Raw genomic sequence first — 20,951 nt, forward strand, 5'->3', positions numbered from 1 at the left:
AGGAACTAGTGTAAATGATTTTGTTAATAAAATATCTGACAGTTGTTTCAATTTAGCAGATTTAAACTATCCTTTTTCGGCACCTACAGGTCCCGAACCCTTGCTATATGTCACTGTTCTTGTGAATGATCACGCCATAAAAGCTCTAATAGATTGTGGAGCGTCGAGAACTTTTATAGGCCCTCTATGTTTAGAGATGTTAAAATAATTAAACTTTCCAGTCACAGAAAAGGTCGGTAAGGTTCAGTTAGCAAATGGTGAGTTGTTAACAGTGTCAAAAGAGATAGTATTACCCGTGGAACTAAATGGAAAATCAAAACCTTTGAAAGTACGCGTGTTAGATTCTTTAACAGAATTCCTATAACACGTACTGATGACGAAAAAGTTATTCCTGAGGAAACACTTTACAAAATTGAAGAGACTGATAATTCTTGGTACACTCGACGTTATCTTTTGGTAACAGAGTTTCCCGGACGTTTCCCTAATTGGAAGATTTCCGACGGCAAATTATATTATCACCGTCCAGACCCTGTTATTTCAACCTTGGTTGAAGACTTAAATGCTTGGAAACTAGTCCCAACTGAAAAAGAAAGACAACAGATTTTACAAAATGCACATGATGACCCTCAGTCAGGACATTTGGGTACCCAAAAGACATAATAAGGATAGCTACCGATTACTATTGGCCCGGATGCTATCGTGAAGTCGCGAAATATGTTCGATTCTGTGAAATCTGCCAGTCCTGTAAAGTTGATCAGTCGGTACCTGCAGGCCTTATGGGTCAAAGGATAATAGAGCAACCTTGGTCTGTCGTAGCAGCCGACATCATGGGGCCATTTCCCCCAAGTCGTGCTGGATTCAAATATATCCTTGTTCTTCAAGATCTTTTCACGAAGTGGATTGAGGTTAAATCTCTCAGGAATGCCACAGGAAAATTAATCTCAGACGTTCTACGGGATACAATTCTCAATCGCTGGGGTACTCCAAAAGTACTGCTAACCAATAATGGAACTGAATTCATCAACAACGTCCTTCGCTCTCTAGCTCAAGAATACGGAATTTACCATTCAACAACGCCACCCTATCATCCACAGGCAAACCCAGTAGAACGAGTCAACCGAGTTTTAAAAAAATGCTAATCTCGTTTATATCAGATGATCACCGTGACTGGGACAAATATTTAGGAGAATTCCGATTTGCCTATAATACAGCTATTCACGATTCCCTTAAAGTTTCCCCTGCCTTCCTTAATTTCGGCCGTCATCCAATACCAATGCATGAGTCACGAAACAAATCAACAGAGTCCCCTGATATTAATCAACAAGATCCTAGTTTATGGGAAGAAAGAATGAAAAAGCTCCAAATAATGAAAGACTGGGTGATAGAAAATATGGATAAAGCTAACCAAAAACAATCCCGATATTATGATCAACATCATCGTCTTGTAAAATATTCCGTGGGAGACTTAGTTCTCACTCGCTGTCGAGTGTTGTCCTCGAAAGTTAAAAATATTACCTCTAAATTAAGTCCTAAATTTGTTGGACCCTATAAAGTTTCTAAAATACGTTCCCCAAATGTTGTTGAATTAAGTGATTTGTCCCTTAAACCAATGGGTAAATTCCATATTAAAGACCTTAAACCTTTTCTATGTACTAATTATGATTCTGATTCGTAGATTTGGCTGTTTCGTGGTGCCCTGACCTCGATATCATGGATTGATTGGAATCTCAAGACGCCCCCACTCTGCGTATCGCAGTCATAACCCTGAAGGAGATGATTGATGTCCGCATGAAAAGGGACCACTTTGGTACTATTGGACTTATCTTTATAGGCAAAGTTCAAGTCTACCATTAAGTCCCTTTTCATACGGACGTACACATATATTTATTAGTTTATGATTGATTTTAGTTATATAATCAAATTAAATTTCTTTGTTACGTTAAAATTAAAATAGGAAAAATTTTTTATATTTAATCTAATTTTTTATTTTGCAGTTGCTCAAGTTATTAATCAGTGGAAAGCTTTGTTAAGTGAGTACAGAAAGTACAGAGCAGAATTAAAAAAATATATTCCTTCTGGATCTGCTCAACAGCATCAGAAACAACAATTTCTTTATTACGCTGAAATGGGATTTATGGAGGATAAAATAGAACATAGAAGGTCAGTTCAGAAATTTAAATACACATTTGTTTGAAATTTTTAAAAAATTAAGACTTTTTAAAAGATCAAGCTCATTTAGAGCAAGGAAAAAAATTCACTTGCTCGTCACTTCCAATTCCGACTATCCGCAGAAGTAATAGAAGGGGAAAGATGTTTTAACTTTCCCTTGAGGATATCTAGTTGAATAGAACAAAACTCCCAATTATCATAATTTCAAAATTATTTTCTATTAATAATATTGTATATGAAATAATAGATGACAGCTAAAAAAAGCAAATAAAAATTTAAAAAAATTAAAATTACAATCTGACAAGGATTTCCAAAAATATTTACATAATTTTTTTAAGTCACTTATTCAGAAATTCTAAAATACGTTTTTTAACAAAAAAATTTTTACACTAAATTTAATTTTTTTTGTAACTGATTTCTCTCAATGAAATGAATCAATTAACCTCTATAAAGTCTTAATTTTACTTAAAATCTATACATTAAATAATTTTTATGATTTTTAAAATAATTTTTTTTTCTATTTTTTGAAATAACTTTTTTCATTATGAAAGTTTTAAGTAAATTTTGTCAGAGTTGTATTCCTTGTAAAAAACGAATCGATTCATGTATATAACGTATATATTTTACCAATATTTATAAAATAGTTAATATTTTTATTATTCAAAAATTAATATTTTGGATTTTTTCAAAATATTCTTTTAACACTTTCAAACAAGTAAATAAGCCATGTATCATTTTTTTAGAACAATCAGTACTCTCCCTTATGGCAAGGGAAACGAAGAGATGTCTGATGTTGAAAGGAGTGAAGGTAAATTGAACACATTTTACTTTTAAACAGTAATATTGCGTTATCTGCTCAAGTTAAATCTGAATTGATTTAAACATACGTGATACAAATATTTGTATATGAGGGATAACTGTCTTTTTTTATACATTTCAGACAATATATTTCAACATTTCCCGGCCCAAGGTTTCGATCAATCGGAAGGCATTCAATCCGTTACTCAAGGTTCTGATCAATCGGAAAACAATCAGATTATTGATGACCAGCTTTCACAGCGTTATATAGACGTGCTGTATGACGCTTGGCAAAAAGTTCCTCAAAATAAAAAAAAAATTGTTTTCTCAAATTAAGAGATCTTTTTGAATCAAAATAAATAAATATAAAATTGAATTAATAGTGTCTTCTTTATTAGAATAATTAACAATTATTATTGTATAATTTTAAATACATTTTTAAGTTTGCAGAGTTCCTTGTTTTTAATTTACTTTATGCTGCACCTTAATCTGTTTAATTTCAAATCAATATCGGTCAGAGAAAAACCTGGGATGGTCAGGGAATTTTTTTACAGAAAAAAAATGAAAATTCAGGAATAAATAAAATTGAATATTAGTGGCAACCCTGTCCTTGGTTAATACTTAATTGTCCTAAAATAATTATTTAACCAATTCTTCCTTAAGAATATATAATAAATGCTTCAACGAGAATTATTGTATATAATACAAAATACAATTTTAAAATCTATTCAAAAATATGTAATCGTATTTTATACATGACTTTCGTAAATCTCAAAAACATGAGTCCCATCCGAGAAGAAGAAGTCTTATTACTGCATTTTGTAATATATTTATTATTATTCTTGTTTGTAAATAATAAACTTTTTTATGTAAAGAAAAGGAAACAAATACTGTTTAAAATTTATAACACCTGCTATTTATTCCTTGTACTAAAAAATTTAGCAACAACAAATAATATTTTATAAACATTACATATTTACTAATATTTTATTAAATATTAAAGTTTTTTGTAACATATTTAAAACTGAATTAATTTTAAATTACTAAACTTCAGGAATGAGCGGAACGTGAAACCTGGAGACGTTGCGCGCGCACTTTGCAAGTCTCATGCAGAGCAAATGCAAAGCAAGTTCAGATACTGGTACTGATGCAAGTTGTTGTAGAAGCGCCTTCAGTGGATCGTTTGGCGAGAAGTAACAGCTATACATACGTATGTTAGCCACCTCCACCCAAACAAATCCACTGCTCGTCTCCAGGAACTTATCAACCCCCAATTCTGGATTGCACACCTTGATAGCGGCTCTCTTCGCCTTGTCCTGATACCAGGGAGCGAGATCGCCTCCTCGATACTGCTCACTGCAGAACAGGATATCGATCTCATTTTCCCTGGCTGTTTGCATCAGGAGGACCTGTGCAACCTTACTTGTATGCAGGTTAACCTGTAAAAGCTTCAAGGGTTTGCCCTTTTCAGCTTCGCCAGTTCCTCGTTGTAAACCGGGCAAGAATTGCACCCGGCGGCGTGGTCCATTTCTGTTTTTTTCAAGTCCATGCATGTAAGGCACTTTGGTTTCTTGACCGAGCAAGTCTTAGCAAAGTGACCTTCGCTGCCGCATCCCCGACAGTTTTTAGTTCTGTCTGGGCCTTTGCATGCTATGGTCGTGTGTCCAAAAATAAGACACTTTTTGCATCTTTGAACTTGTAGATGCTTTCGGATGGGAGCATTAATCCAGCCAATCCGAATCTTGCCAAGACTAAGAAGAGAGTCACTCTCTGCTTCCGTCAAACTCACCAGTGCAACCATCGTCCCGCCAAAACGTGGTAGAAGCCGACACGTTACATCCAGGTCGGGCTTTCCCATCTTATCCCTCAATGATGAAACAACCTCCTCCTCAGAAGTAGTTTCATCGAGATATCCAATCTCGAGGGTCCTCTTATTCACGAGAGCTGTAACATCTGCCTTGTCACACAGTGCAGATGTAATCGCTCTTGCGAATTTAGAGGTTTCACCTCCTTTTTTTACAACCAGGAGAACTTCTTTATTAAGAGTTCTCCTAATTCTTAGAATTTCGGTGCCAGTATCCTCTGGTTTGACCGAACTGTTCATCAATTTTAAGATTTCGGCGTAAGACTCTGAATCTTTTGCCGAAATCTTAACTGCCTCTGTAGCTCTTATCCTTAAAGGACGCTTCTGAGCCTCTTCTTTCTTCTTTTTCTTGGAGGCTTTCTCTTTTCGGGCCTGCCGTTTTTTATGTGTGAAGACTTCAAAGTTATCACCTTCCGTTGTAGCACTTCCGGAAGCAACCGCAGCGCAGGTGGCTTTCAAGGCCTCCGTTGCAGCAAAATTCCCAGCCTTCGACTGGACATCCCTCACAAAAGGAGGAACATCTCCGCTCCTAATGCGCTTGGGTGTCTCCGGCTGAGTGCCAGCATCCGGTCCCTCTCTGCCGCGTTTTCTTCTATCTTTTTCACTACTCATCGTAGTTGCTACATTTCTCATCAGCACCGGCGCCCTGAGAACTAGGGTAGACGGCTCCGGTTTTCCGAAGGGCCCTGAAATAAAACGCAGATTACTGCGAATTATCTCGAACGCCTCCTCCAGAGCCGTCATGCCATCCTGAACGCCTCGGCTAATATTTTTTTGCTTTTTGCAAGCCTGGCGCATGCTTTCCAGGACTTGCGGGATGACCTGAAATTGAGCAGCAATATTATCTTCAAATTTGCTGCCCGTTTTATCTACATTAACTATGCATTGGCCATAGCCTGAGCATGAATACAATACTAATTTTCATAAGTTTATATAATTTGAACAATTTAAGGTTAGGCTTGTTGTTTGTGAGTTAATTCCTACAGTCAAGTATTCACTTTAAAGCAAAGAATCATTGTTGTTGTTGTTGTTGTATCATAGTTACTGGATACAAATGAGTTGATGACGTTTCATGATCACTTGGGGAATTAGTGGGTGTATTTGGTTTAATGGTGGTTGAAGCTTCTTCTGAATGGTTGGGATTATTAGGAACTGTAACTGTTTCCAATGGTATTTCTTCTGCTGGTGGTCTAGTCCCCAGATGTACTAAGGGATGAGCAATGGAACTAAATATTGCTCCTAATAGATGTATTGACCAACCATAGATTGAAAATAGTGTATAACCATGTACCAAAGTGTTGATGACTGATTTCAGAAGATGGAAGATGGTCATGATTGCAAATACTCCTGCGCTTGCAGTTCCAAATGTTATAAATTTGTTCCACAATTTGTTCCAAGTGTTGTCAACGAATTTTTCAACAACTTCTCACAGTTGTCTGGAAAGAAAAAAAAGTTTGCCTACGATGCCAAAAAAAATCATTGTTGCCAGGTGGTCTCTTAGCACCCCCTGAAGCAAGAAAACTCAACCCGAAAATCGTAGCTGTTCATGTAGGATAAAATTACCCCTTTATGGGGGTCATTTTGGGATTTTTTCAGAAAAAATTATTTTTCAAGTATCACAAATAAGTTTTAAATTATTTTGATGATTTAAATATGTGTGTGTGTGATTTTATATAGCCTTATTTTCTTGATAAAAGCGATTGAAACATTTTTCCAATAGTAAAGATTCATTGAAAACATTTAAAAAGAAATCAATTTCAAAAAGCAGCAAGATATGTTTGAAAATTTTTATAATATTGTATATATCCAAAAATCACAAATTTATTTAACATAAAAAGTGTTTATTAGATCTGATTACTAATTAGAATAGTAAAAATAACCTTCTCTAAATGTGTTTCGAAGAGAAGTCTACGACCGCTTCCTTCAATTTCACCGAATAATTGGGATCCATGATATTATTTAACTTTCGTCGGTTCCAGAACTTCAAAAATTCGCGATGGATTGATTCTCCAGCTTGTTCAGACCAAATGCCAAATCCTTCTTCTCGCTTCAAAAACTCTAGAGATTGCTCAAGATGATTCAGGCATACATGTATCTTCAATGATTCACTTACTTTTGTCCCCGCGAGAGACTTTTTCAAGTCAGTTATGTACATACTTAAATTTCCGCCAAGTCTGATATTCGAAAAACAATCATGAACTATTTTATCGAGAACTTTAAAAGCCGACACATACGGAACCGGGGCTAGCGAAGCACCAATATGACCACAAATTACATTACTGAGTAAAAAATCAGGGTTTTTCAACATCTTTCTGCAGGCATTACCTTCAAAAGAATCACCATGGTAACTTTTAGATACTAACTTTAAATGCTGCGGCCAGAGTAATGCTTTTTCTTTTCCCAAAAGAGGCACTAAGCCCTTCCAAAAAATGTGGTTAACTAGACCTTGCAATATATGTAACTCTGGCGTTACGCACTTTTCAATAACAGGCATGTCATCGGGCTCATCAAACAACGGAGGGTTGACGGTGCTATTATTCACTTTGGCCGATTTCTTATCACCACCGAGAGCGATAAATTTCTGGTAATCTTGTCGCAAATCGCCGTACATTTTCAACACAAAATCTTCTTTATCATTTTCGAGATCAAACCGAGTTTTTAACTGTTCTAAAGATACGAAGCAATATGGACAAGGGAAGCTAGCCGAAGCAGTTTGTTGTCCATTGATGATTAAAAGCAATTTAAAATCTGCCACAAACTTAAACGGAATATCGTTGATTTTTATCAAATCGAATAATTTTTGGACATTCTCGTAACTTTCTTTGATTTGAGGCACAATACACAGCATATTTAACTTGTGAACACTGGTTAATTTATCAACCTTCATTTTCTTTCCTGGAGGAATATCTGCAGCTAAATCTGGATCAGAAACATACCCCTCTGGCAATATAGTCATACACACTTTAAAAAATCCCTGACCGCCATCTGCCATTATTTTGATAACACAGTTACCAATTAAACTTCGTTTTTCTATTATTTCTTCCAGGATTTCTTCACAATTGCACCAGACTACAGGTCTCTTTTGTTGAACTTTACTTTTATCAACATCAAAGTCTAATATTTCACATTTATAAAAATCTTCCAAAACTTTAGCCTTTTCTGAAATTTGCTTTGAATAATGAGGAGGTATTGATTTCTGGATGAGAATTCTTTTTACAGGTATGCGAAATGCCCTTTCCGCTTTTTTGAAGACATTGACTGCATAATGTTTTGAAAATTTTTTTCTGTTCTTTCGGTATTACTGGTGTTAACTCGGACACTTTTGAATTTTGCGATCCAAACTGCCCTGTATTTTTTTCAATTTTCAAAGATAAATTCAAGCTTTCCCCAACTTTCAAATTTTTTTTCATATTGATTGATCCTTTATGTCGTCCTGTCAAACAAATATAACATTGACAAATTACATTTTCATCACTCGATCTAGTTTTTTTTGGCAATAAAATGTCTTTATAATTCGGCATTGTTTTGAAAGGTCTCTGGAAATTATTTTCGCTGTGTTCTGCAAGTATTTTCCGACAATTACAACAAATGCTTAGAGGATATCTAGGATCAGAGACAGAAAATTTAGCATTGATAAATTGCTGTATACGCTTTTCGATATTTTCTGCAATTTTGAAGTAATCAATTTTATTATTCCCGAGATTAATTTTTCTCCCGCATGGTGCACAAATTTTCTTTCTATTCTCTTCATGGTCACAACGATGATCACAAGAATAAGGCATTTTGATTTTTCAAAGTTCACACAATGTCCATCTCACAATTTATTATTAATAATAAAATTTAAAAATATTTCTTGATATAACTATTTAATAAAAATAACGCACTGAACAAAGAGAAATTTCTATTAAAAATTACTGTGCTTGACATTCGCAAGGAAATGCAAAATGCCTAATTCCAAATTTTTCCGATGTTAACCTACGTATATACATATATGTCGATAACACTGCAAAGATTCGAAAATATCATTTTCTTTTTCTTTCGGATATCAGTACATTCATTTTGATAGGAATTTTTCTTTTGGTACTGATATGATTTAATTTAAACTATAAACGTGAAAACTTTTGACAGTTTGTATAAACAGAAACGCTTTGCAAACACGATATAAAAAAAAGAAAGTGCAAATACGTACGGGCATACATGCATATGTGACGTTCCATGAGGAAAGGGACCTTAGCTGCAATAGACGCATTTTCCAGAAAAGGTATTTAAAGTAGACCGTCCCTGATTGGTTGAGACCCTCCATCGAAAATCAGCCCCACCACCTTACTACTACATCGTTCCTACAGCTCACGCTTACGACAAGTATACTAGTGTAGAAGTGGTGGGGATGGTTTCTGTAGTCCGTGCTGGAACGCGATTAACATGGTCATGATTAATGCTTTATAACAAAAAAACTAAATAGAAAAGTACAATTTTTAACTTTTGTATCTGAAAGAGCAACTCAAGATCTATCGACTGATATCAAAAACTCAATTTTCATTTTTTTGCAGCTAAGGTCCCTTTCCTCATGGAACGTCACATATATATAAACATGTTAATTATCCAAAATCGTCACATGTGTAAAAGAAAAGTTAAGAATTCGAGTTTACTTTTTATTAAAATTTTTTTCACGGCTTGTATCTAGAAAATAAGGTCCTATAAACACTCACACACAAATAAAACACTTCAAAATATTTTAAAACTTATTTATGATACTTAAAAAACAATTTTTTCTGAAAAAATCCCAAAATGACCCCCATAAAGGGGTAATTTCACCTTACATGAACAGCTACGATTTTCGGGTTGAGTTTTCTTGCTTCAGGGGGTGCTAAGAGACCACCTGGTAACAATGATTTTTTTTGGCATCGTAGGCAAACTTTTTTTTCGTTCCAGACACCTGTGTTCTTCATTGAATAGATTGAGAAGTCCGTGACCATTAGTTACAGTTCTGTGACCTCACATGCCCATTGCTAAATCATTTAATACTGAAGGCTTTTCCACGGGGAACATTAGCTTCTCTTTCAATTTCTCTATTTCTTCTTCGGAGTAAATTCCACTTGTGGCCAATTCTCCTGGATTTAAATATTTCCATTCATTTGTTTTAGATGGTTGAAAGATCACTGGTGCTCGTGCTTCCACTGGCATTGGTAGAATTTTATACCAATTTTCATTAACTTGGTATAATGATGGCAATAAGCTATTGCATATTGTTTGAGTTCCTGTTGTTTTTAAAACATGTGTCCTTGGGGTAAGGAAAAAGGTCTTATTATTTCTAGTCACCTGGAGCGCCATGAAGCAGTTCTCTCCATGCTGAATCTTCACTTCTACTGGTGTACACTTGATTATATGAACCACTTCACCTGCAACAAGAGCCATGTAACCCGGATTGTTCATTATATCGAAGGCAAATTGATGTGGTGCTATTACGGCTAATGACAAAGAATTTTTGATGGTTTGTTGTTCTAATTTACATTTTTGTTGTACAATATCGGCGTATAGGCTTTTCATTTGCGTCCTAATATGTTTTTCAACGTTAACAAATTTTGAGTTTACATAAGTAAAAATATCTAAATTAGAGGTAGCTATATGTTTTTTTTAGCAAAACTATCTCCTCCCTTCTTCTCGAAAATTATAAGTTTGGGGTGTTCGGTTTTGATTAAGCTATATCCACATACATATTCGATTGATTTAGAAGTTAATGCAAAGGTTATTTCACCTGTGGTTACAGCGTACACGGTTTGGGGATTAAAAATATCAAGATCAACCATTTTACTGGCTATACCTTCATACAAAATGTTATATTTATCGAATTTACAATAGTCATTAGGTAAAGATCTCCAATATGTATATTCTGAATCATGATTTATGCATCTTTCTTCGGAGAAACTACAAACAGTTCCTGTTTTCAAAATTATGTTATTTGAATCTAATTTTACAACTGCTAAATGCTCTGAAAGTGTAATTGTAATTGACGCTTGTACTACAACATTTTTCTAAGAACCAAAAGGATCAGAATAACCTTCGCCGCTACAAGACCCATCACTTCCTATTGTACCTTTTAGTGTTACCGGATGTCTAACTGTGTTATTTACCTTTAACCCTATTATTGTGTGTGAGTCTGTTACTTTGAACATACCCGTAGAGTGTGCTATATCGCAAACGTCTTTATTTGTTTCCATGATGTATTCATTCATACCGTTGTGAACCACAGATATATGTGAATGCATTCCACAATAGTAGATGATACGGTGAATCTTTACTTTACATTGTTTAACCATAACTTCCGAGTATTCACTAATTTGTAATAATTGGATCTGTGTATCAGTGGTCTGTATCTCATTTTTTAGAATTTCACACTCTCCAACTTGTAAGAGTGAGATCGTAGTAATGTTTAATTCTCCTACACCACAATCGTAGCCTATTATTGACCACACAGTTGAAAAATGGGTAAGCAATAAGAAATATACTAAGAAATCCATCTGTAATACAACTTTATATCTAGATTAATTTCTGATATATACAATTATAAAATTTTATTTAGGATTAATGTGAGAAATTCTGAGTCTGTTTGCATGTACTATTTTAAATTCCTTTTTTATTTGAATTTTAATGTTTTGTTTATTCAGAATTTCTACTATTTTATAGGGACCATTATAATAGTTTCCGAATTTGCCAGGTGTTGGTCCGGATAAAAGAAAGACATAATCACCTAATTTAAAATTTACGGGATTAATAGTTTTATCGTAAAGGATTTTTGATTTCTCTTTGGAGGTAACTTGATTGTCGTACACAAGTTTTTGAATGCCATTGTGTCTGGATACTAATTCATTAATATATCCTTTAAAAGTAGGATTTAAGTCACCTTCGCGTAAGGGTTCACTAGAGGGGAGACGAGCTAAACGACCGAAAATCACTTCGTACGGCGTATGTTTTGTACTTTCGTGAGTACTAGTGTTGTAGCTTAATATGGCTATATCTAACCATTCGTCCCATTCATTATCTATATCCGTATATTGTTTTAAAAATTCACCAAGCGAATGATGTGATCGTTCTAAAGAACCATTGGATTGAGGATGAAAGGCTGTTGTTCGAAGTTTTTTTATTCTGAATCGTTTGGCTACTCTAGTCATCAATTCGCTTAAGAAATTTCGTCCCTGATCTGTTAAAACAATTTTAGGAGCACCGAATATGCAAATGAATTTTTTAATAAAAGCATCAGCAATCGTGCTAGACAGAGTATTTGATAATGGAATTGCTAAACAAAATTTGGAAAATAGATCTTGTATGGTAAGAATGTATTCATTACCTTTGGATGTGATTTTAAGAGGACCAACAATGTCCATTGCAATTTTATCCAAAGCGACCCCTGGTGTGTCTGTTATTACCATTGGTTGCTTGGTTTTTAATCTGACTAATTTTTTTAATTGGCAATCTAAACATTGTTGTATCCTTCGAGCAACATCTTCTTTTAATTTTTCCCAAAAATATTTTTGTTTAATGCGGTTGTAAGTTTTACTGACCGCTTTATGACCTGCTAATGGACATTTGTGAGATTCATAAAAGATTTCATCACGTTTATCCATTGGAACATATGTTATAGTACCGTAGCATACTAAAATTGTAATTTGAGTTCCTCGAAATGTTAAATCTAACAAGTTAAGGATTTCTATCCAAGTTAAACCTTCAATTTCAGTACTCTTGGCAATGGAAAATTCGTTTTGATCTAAATTTTCAAGTTTTTCTTTTAATTTTTTAAATAATTTTAAAATATTATCGCGAATGTGTGATAAGGATTGTTTTTCTTCTCCTCTTAAACATAAGGGAAAGAAGAATCTATTATTTTTATTTTTCACTTCTTCAATTTCTCCTAATGTCAATTTTTGTCGTGGGTTTATTTTTTTGTTTTCTAGTAATTTTTTAGCACCTTCACCGCAAGGTGTACCATTTGTGGTAGTGAAATACGCTACATTGTCGCTACGAAATTGAATTGGTTCCCTAGTTTTAATGATCATTCATTTTGCAGTATCAGAACAAGTTTCTACTAAATCTGAATCTTCAGAATCTGAATTCGAATCAGAACTAGACAAATTTGAATCATTTATATTTTTATCCCTAAGTTTAGGGACAGGAAAAGATTCAACAATTTCTTTGCTTAACTTTAATTGATCATCTGGGGCAAAGTGTACCTCTTTTCTTTTTCTATTGATCGGGAGTGGTTTAGCTTTTGCTATTTCTTCTTCGTCAGAATCTTCATCACTTTCTATATACGTGGGTTTGGGTTTTTCTGAATTTCGTTTTGGGTATCTAGTTTTAGAGGATTTTATCTCAAGAGGTTCGATAATGGGATTTATTTCTTCTAAATTTTGTTGTTTCTCAATTGGGGATTGTTTTTCTACAGAACTTGGGTTTTTGGGAACAGGATTTATTTCGACAATCGTATCCTGTATCCTTTTCTGGGCTCTCGTTACAACATTAGTAGTTATAACTTCTATAGGATTTCTCGATAAAGCATCAGCGTTATTATTCATTTTTCCCTGTTTATGAAAGATGTTATAATCATATTCAGATAACTTGAAACGCCATTTTTGGACACGAGTGTTTAAATCAGCTGATTTAAACCAAATTAACGGTTGATGATCTGTGTATATGTTAATTTTTCTACAATACACATAAGATCTGAAGGCTGCAACAGAATCAACTGCGGCTTTTGCTTCTTTTTCATAAACTTCATAGTTTAATTCTGGACCTCGAAGAACACGAGAAAAATACGCGATAGGTTTATCTTTACCTATTTCACCCTGTGATAAAACGCCTCCAATTGCATAACCTGATGCATCAGTAGTAATATTGTAGGGTTTATCTAATTCAGGGAATTGTAGAAGAGGGGCATTGCATAGAAGATTTTTCAATTCATTGAATGATTCATCGCATTTTTCGTTCCATTTGAATTCAGTATCTGTTTGCAGTAATTTGGTTAGGGGTTTGGCAATTTGAGAAAATTTTTTTATAAATCTACGATAATAACCGGCTAATCCAAGGAATTCTCGTACACTCGAATCTCGTTATAACGAATCTCGATACAACGTTCGCTTGTTATTACGAACACCAAAACTCTTTATATAACGACAAAAATTTGTCCCCTTTACCCCCACCAATTTAAAAAAAACACGATCGAATTTAAATATGTAAGCTATTAGATTCATCAATTTAAAAAGTTTTTTGTTGCTCAATTAACTTGTATGAGGTTAAATAGTAACCAACTATTACATATTTGGTGATTATCGTAAAATTAGAAAAAAAATTAAGTAGAATTTAGTTGTTAAAAGGTATGTATATATTTGAACATTTTTATTTAATTTAATAAACAATAATGTTGTTAATTTTTTAATTTATAAATAAACTTAAAATTAATTAACTTTTAGCTTTATTGAACCTAAACATTTAACCTGAACATTTTATTCAACTGTCTACTTAATTAGTTTAACCGCAATATTTCGGTAATTACAAACAAATATTTATTTTTTGAAACCTTGTAATTTCACTTATAAAATAATCAGAAATTACTTACTTTTTTTCCGATTCCATAATTGGAAATTAATATCATTCGTATATGTATACACTAAAGAATGTTTATATTAAATGTCAAACAAATTTGACATATTGTAAAGTTGGTTACAGATAAATTCACGTTTTTAAATAGAATGTGAAGTGGGGGCCCCTCTTGTCATCGTTATATCGAGATTTTAAAGTCCCGACCTTGTCGTTATAACGAGATTTAAGTGTATTTTGCGAATGTTAATTGGTACAGGAAATTTCTTTACCGCTTCAATTTTTTTAGGGTCAGGACTAAGATCATCTTTACTTAATTTATGACCAAGATAACTAACTTCTGTCCGTAAAAATTCGCATTTATCCGTTTGCAATTTCAGATTTGCTTGAACTAATCTTTCCATTAATTGATGGAACTTTCTATCATGTTCTTCAATACTGTTAGCATATATGACAATATCGTCTAAATAAACAAATAACGTTTCACCTTGGAGTCCCTGAAGAACGGTATCCATTAATCTTTGAAACGTAGATGGAGCAGTTTTAAGTCCAAAAGGCATTCTAACAAATTGATAATGTCCGAAGGGTGTACTAAATGCAGTTTTATGCGAATCTATAGGATCCAATTTTATTTGAAGGAAACCTTTTGCTAAATCTAAAATGGAATAATATTTAGCTCCTCCAACCTGATCAAAAATTTCCGTGATATTTGGCAGTGGATAGCTATCATTAATAGTTTTTTCATTAAGCCATCGTGTCAGAGTTTAATCTATAGTTTAGAAACTAGGTATGAACAAACAAAATAAAAATAATAAAAGAAAGAAAAAGTAAAATTAAACTAAGGCAAACACTGTTTTTAAACGTTCGCGTCCTTACACTTCCGCACTGTTCCGTTTCTTCCGGACAACCCGGGGGGTTGTCTAAGAGGGGGGACAGCCCCGTGTACAAGAAAGAAACGCAAACGATACAAAAGTAGAAAAATTAATCGAGAACAACACTTTAACGAAAAAGAACAATAGGGTTCAACTGGTTTTTAACAAAATCCGCTTGAGCGACCGTCTAAAGCGAGAACGCGAGACAATACTGCCAGCACGCTGGTCAGTTTCCCTTGAATTCTAGAGAACAATTAGAAGAGAGGGAAAGTCGACCTACTCGGCCCTTCCAGAGCCGACCAATCCCAGGCAACCAGGCCTCTCAAGTCGCCAGGTACCTGAAATCTACTTCGAAACCCAAATATTCCCGCCCGCCTTGTCCGCAGGACAAATGACACTTTTTCCTGTCTAAAAAGGTGGCGGTATTGGGCTAAGTCGCACGATAGGGCGACGATATGTTCCGTGAATTGTTTTCACTGTAGCCACTCGGACCTTCCCGTCAGCTCCCGGATGAACCGCAACCACTCTTCCCAAAGGCCACTTCGCGGGAGGACATCGATTGTCCTGGATGAGTACTAACTGATCTACACTTAGATTGTCTGAAGATTGCTGCCATTTGCCTCTAACTTGCAGTGACTGTAAGTACTCCTGGGACCATTTTCTCCAAAAGTTGTTCCTTATTTTTTGAATAAGTTCGTAGCGGCTTAATCGGTTGTCAGGTACTTTCGGTGGTTCTTCGTTAGGGATCATTGCCAATGTACTTCCGATCAGAAAGTGTGCAGGGGTTAGAGCGTTAAGATCCTCGGGATCAGTTGACATGGCACATAAAGGCCTTGAGTTCAGGCAGGCTTCTATTTCGGTGAGAAGGGTGCTAAACTCTTCAAACGTAAATGTCCGGGAGATCATCAGTCGAGCCAAATGGTGCTTTGCAGATTTCACTCCGGACTCCCAGAGTCCACCGAAGTGAGGTGAGTTTGGGGGGATGAAGCTCCATGTCGCTCCGTCGTTCGCGAAGGCTGCTGCGGCTTCCATGTAGAATGTGGATCCCCTTTTAAACATGGATCTTAGTTCTCTGTCAGCCCCTTGAAATGTTGTTCCGTTGTCGCTGTACAGTCGTCGACAAAGACCTCTTCTTCCTGTAAACCTGCGATAAGCTGCTAGAAAGGTTGAAGTCGTCATATCACTCACCGCTTCCAAGTGGATCGCCTTCGTAGCGAAGCAAACGAAGACTACAATGTATCCTTTGTAGGATTTGAATCCACGGCCTTTGGTGGCCCGCAGTTGAAAGGGTCCGGCATAGTCAAGGCCGCAGTTTGTAAATGGACGAGCCGGTTCGATCCTTGCAGGTGGCAGATCACCCATGAGCTGCGTCGGGAAGCGAGGTTTAATTCGGTGGCAGGGCACGCACGTGCGTACCAGTTTTCTCACTAGTGAAGCTGCACCAACAATCCACACTAAGTTTCGAAGGATGCTGAGGGTTAGCTTTGGCCCTCCATGACACGAGACCTTGTGCGCTAAGTTCACGTACAAGGGGGTCAGTGGTGAATCTTTTGGGAGAATCGGTGGATGCTTCGAGGAGAAGACTAGAGAAGAGTGTTTCAAACGTCCACCAACTCGGAGGATTCCTGCTTTGTCCAAAAAGGGGTTGAGATTGCGGAGTTTACTATGTTTGGGAATGTTTCTCCCGTTTTTCAGAGAATCTATCTCCTCAGAGAATGTCTTCCTCTGCGCTATCGCTAAGACCGTCGATCTGGCAGATTCTATCTCGGTCAAGGAAAGGGCCGTATCCTTGAAAGAGTTTCCAGAGCCTTTTGCTCTAAAGTTCTGGAACACTCTCAGGCAGAATGCTACAACTCTAATAAGTCGTTGCAGAGAGGAGAATCTCGAAAGAATCTCATTGTTGACTTCAGCTTCGACAGTAAGGAACGCTTGCACTTCCTCGCTATTGGTATCGTGACCTTGGGATTGAGAAGGCCAATTAACCGGTGATAGGGACAGCCATTGTGGACCATGCCACCAAAGATTATTTTCTTGCAGGGTCTCTGGTTGAAGACCTCGTGTCGCTAGGTCAGCCGGATTTTCTTGGCTAGGCACGTGTCTCCATTTCACCGAAGGCAGTTCAGTCTGAATGTAGGAGACGCGGTTCGCAATGAAGGTTTTCCATTTGGATGGATGCTGATTGATCCAGGCTAGAGTGACTTGACTGTCACTCCAAGCCGTCACAGGTACAGTATTTAGAAAGGTCAGCCGTCTTTAAGACGTATTTTAAGAGCTTTACTAGGAGAGCAGCTTCACAGAGTTCTAGCTTCGGTATTGTTGCAGTCTTAATAGGAGCGACTTTGGACTTCGCTGCAAGAAGTGTAACTTGAGCGTCCTCTTTGTATTTAAGAACTCGCACGTAGACCGCTGCGGCGTAGGCTCGAGTGGAAGCATCTGAGAAGCCATGGAGTTCGATCAGCGAATTCGAAAAGCTTCCCAGCCAGCGTGGTATCTGGATACCTGATAATCCAGCTAGGGATTGATAGTACTGCGTCCAGCGCTCTTGCACTTCAGTAGGGAGTTCAACATCCCAGTCAATTCTGAGTATCCAGATATCTTGGAGCATGATCTTGGCGACCACTGTGATAGGTGCGAGCCAGCCCAAAGGGTCGTACAGCTTGGCAATGGTAGAGGAAATAATTCTTTTTGTTGCATCCTCCGAGATGTGTGTTTTTTGGGGATTGTTGAAAGCAAAGTAGTCGACTCTTGAATCCCAAAGTATCCCCAGAGTCTTAAAAACTGTGTTTTTGTCGATGATCTCCGAGGATGGTGGTGCGCAAGATGAAGGATGTAGGTCGGGGTGGTTTACTGCCCATTTATCTAACTTAAGGTTCCCCTTCGCACAGAGATCTATCACTTGATCTCGTTTCTTCTCAGCGTGTAGGACGTCATCATCGCCGTCGAAGATATCGTCGACATAGGTGTTATCTAGCAAACAGTCCGCTCCAAGTGGAAATTGAGCTCCTTCATCGATCGAAAGTTGTTGCAAGGTGCGGATGGCGAGATATGGCGCGCACGCCGTGCCATATGTGACGGTGCAGAGCCGATATTCTTCGATGGGTTTCTCCGGAGTTGATCGCCAAAGAATTCGTTGTAGATCGCGGTCTTCCGGATGAACGAGGATCTGGCGGAACATTTTTACTATGTCCGCGGTGAAAACGACTCTGTGTCTGCGCAAGTTTAATAGTATGAGGCCAATGTCGTTCTGTAGAGCAGGTCCAGCATGCAGGAAGTCATTAAGGCATTTTTTCTGAGAGGTTAACCTTGATGCGTTAAACACCACTCGTAATTTCCAATCCAAGTTATTTGTTTGTTGGACTACTGCGTGGTGTGGTATGTACCAAGCCTTTGGGTTGTTCAATTCCTCCTCTGGCACTCTCTTCATGTGACCGTCTGATTCGTATTTATCCATGAACTCGCAGTAGGCTTCGGATAACTTGATATCTTGCTTAAATCGACGCTCTGTTCCAATTAGGCTGCTTGCAGCTAGTCTTCTGGTTTCAGCTGCAGCCTCTGGAGGTTGACACTTGATGGGGAGACGGACCATGTACTGGCATTCAGGGGTTCGTGTGTGTGTATTAGCGAAGTGGTTTTCGCAACTTTCGTCATCTGGCTTGATCACCTTATTGTTTGGGATGGCTTCAAATTCCTAAAAGCGTTGCAGTTCGTCTTGAATATTTTCTGACGATGCGCAATGCATTGACGAAACTGTTCTTGAAGTAGTTGGTTCCGCCCGCCGTGCAAACTCGGTTTCAACAGTTCCCGAAATAACCCAGCCCAGTGCTGTTTTTTGGGCTGTTGCTTTTGGACTTTCAATCTGGTACAGCCCTGGTAGTAGTAGCTGTCCATAGTAATCAGCGCCAATTATAAGTTGGATTGTTCCAGGTTGGTAATAAAGAGGATCAGCCAACTTTTCTGCTCCGAGCCAATCCAGATTGATCTCAACTATTTTTCGCGTTGGAAGCCTTGATGTGAGTTTTGGGACCACATAAGCTTGGAATTCGAGATGGAAGTCGGGCGCGTGCACGGACCTTAGGGTCATTGTGGCAACTGTCTTTGCCTCCCCCACTTTATGGTTTTCCAATCCTAGGATAGTGACGTTTGCGGGGTAGCATGGTAGTCTCAATTTCCTGACGATATCCTGAGAAATGAAGGATACCTCAGATCCTTGATCCAGCATGGCACGGGCCGTGGTTTGGCCCTTTGGTCCTTCAAGAATAGCGCAGGCTGTTGCCAGAAGAATTGTCCGGTTGGAACTGCTGATGGACGTTGTATTCGTATGAACCGTGGGTGCTGTAGTAGCCGATGGACTTTGTGTCTGCACAGTGGGCCAGAAGGCAGGCAAAAGCGGCCAAAACTCAAAAAGTGATCAAATTCGCTCGAAAATCGTTACTCGGGGGTTTTCGGGGTCGCTGATTACGAATCTAACGTCAGTTTTCAAAAATTCAAAATGGCGGATCCAATATGGCGGACGACTTTTTGAAAAATCGATCCAATTGGCATGAAAATTGTCACTCGGGGGTTTTCGGGGTCGCTGATTACGAATCCAATGTCAGTTTTCAAAAATTCAAAATGGCGTATCCAATATGTCGGACGAATTTTTTAAAAGTTGATTCAATTTACTCGAAAATCGTTACTTGGGGGTTTTCGGGGTCGCTAATTACGAATCCGATGTCACTTTTCAAAAACTCAAAATGGCGCATCCAATATGGCGGACGTCTTTTTTAAAAGTTGATTCAATTTACTCAAAAATTATTACTCGGGGGTTTTCGGGGTCGCTGATTACAAATCCGATGTCAGATTTCAAAAATTCAAAATGGCGGATCCAATATGGTGGATCAAAAAATTTAAAAACTCATTAAATTCAGCTAAAATTCTTTTTGAGGTTTTTTTTGGGGGTGCTGATTACGAATACATAACTTAAAACTAACAAATACATAAATAATATAATACTGAAAATTAAAAATTTACAATACGAACCAAAAAACGTAAGAAAACTATTTTTATAAACTGGAATTTTAGGGTATTTTTAAGGTCCCTAGGACCTTAATTATTAAATTTAATAAATTAAATTAAAATATATATATATAATATATATTAAATTTTATTATTAAATTTGATAAGTATTTTAGAATTTTATATTCTCAAACAACATAAGCAAAAAATATGATCAGTATATTCGATAAAACATGTTTTACAAGAAAATTCACTTGGATACCGACGGTGGCGCCATCTATTTGTTTAGTAGGAGCATATAAATATTATTAACACAATGTGTAGAAAACAAAATATTAATTTTGTCAGTAAAAAATTGACTGTAGGTAAATAGGTGGAACCATAAGCAAGTATCGAGGCTATATAAAAGTCGAAAAATGTTAAGTGCTCGCACGCGACTTTTTTGCAATATTTCTAATTCAAAAGTGAAAACGGGCAAAAGTGGGCAGGATTAAATTGAAGTATATGAAATAATGAAGCGATTTACACTTTAGATTTTTCTTTATGCAGCGGAATCTAGGGGAATCTGCATTCGGCAGCGAGCATAGTCGAAAAATAATATGCACCTGCGAATAATAATGTCGTGTATTATGCTGTATATATATTTTTTTAAATATTTTTTTCTT

At 36.7% G+C, this 20,951-nt stretch overlaps 2 protein-coding genes across 2 annotated transcripts in view; one reads left to right on the forward strand and one right to left on the reverse strand.

The window, feature by feature from the left end:
* Positions 1-18,173, forward strand: part of LOC127281042 (josephin-2) — a 131,868-nt gene extending 113,695 nt beyond the window's left edge. Inside the window, exon 5 of the transcript XR_007842921.1 lies at positions 18,161-18,173. The gene's annotated coding sequence lies outside the window, so the exon portion shown is untranslated. The remainder of the gene's footprint in view (positions 1-18,160) is intronic.
* On the reverse strand, positions 15,700-18,877 carry LOC127281060 (uncharacterized). Its single transcript, XM_051304549.1, has 2 exons — positions 17,570-18,877; positions 15,700-17,415 (listed from the first exon to the last, which is right to left on the reverse strand). Exons 1-2 carry the CDS (start codon positions 18,875-18,877, stop codon positions 15,700-15,702), a joined length of 3,024 nt encoding a protein of 1,007 aa, XP_051160506.1.
* Between the last annotated feature and the right edge of the window lie 2,074 nt (positions 18,878-20,951).

Source organism: Leptopilina boulardi, unplaced genomic scaffold, assembly GCF_019393585.1.
Source record: "Leptopilina boulardi isolate dan_hultmark-lab unplaced genomic scaffold, ZJU_Lbou_2.1 LbouV2_262, whole genome shotgun sequence".
Taxonomy (NCBI): Eukaryota; Metazoa; Arthropoda; class Insecta; order Hymenoptera; family Figitidae; genus Leptopilina; species Leptopilina boulardi.

Bases quoted from the DNA above. Each gene is read 5' to 3' on its own strand.
- LOC127281060 (XM_051304549.1), bottom strand. From the start codon at position 18,877: ATGGTCCGTCTCCCCATCAAGTGTCAACCTCCAGAGGCTGCAGCTGAA. The intron at 17,416-17,569 runs GTAAAGCTCTTA...TCCTACATTCAG, and splicing joins TCTGTGAAGCTGCTCTCCTA to ACTGAACTGCCTTCGGTGAA.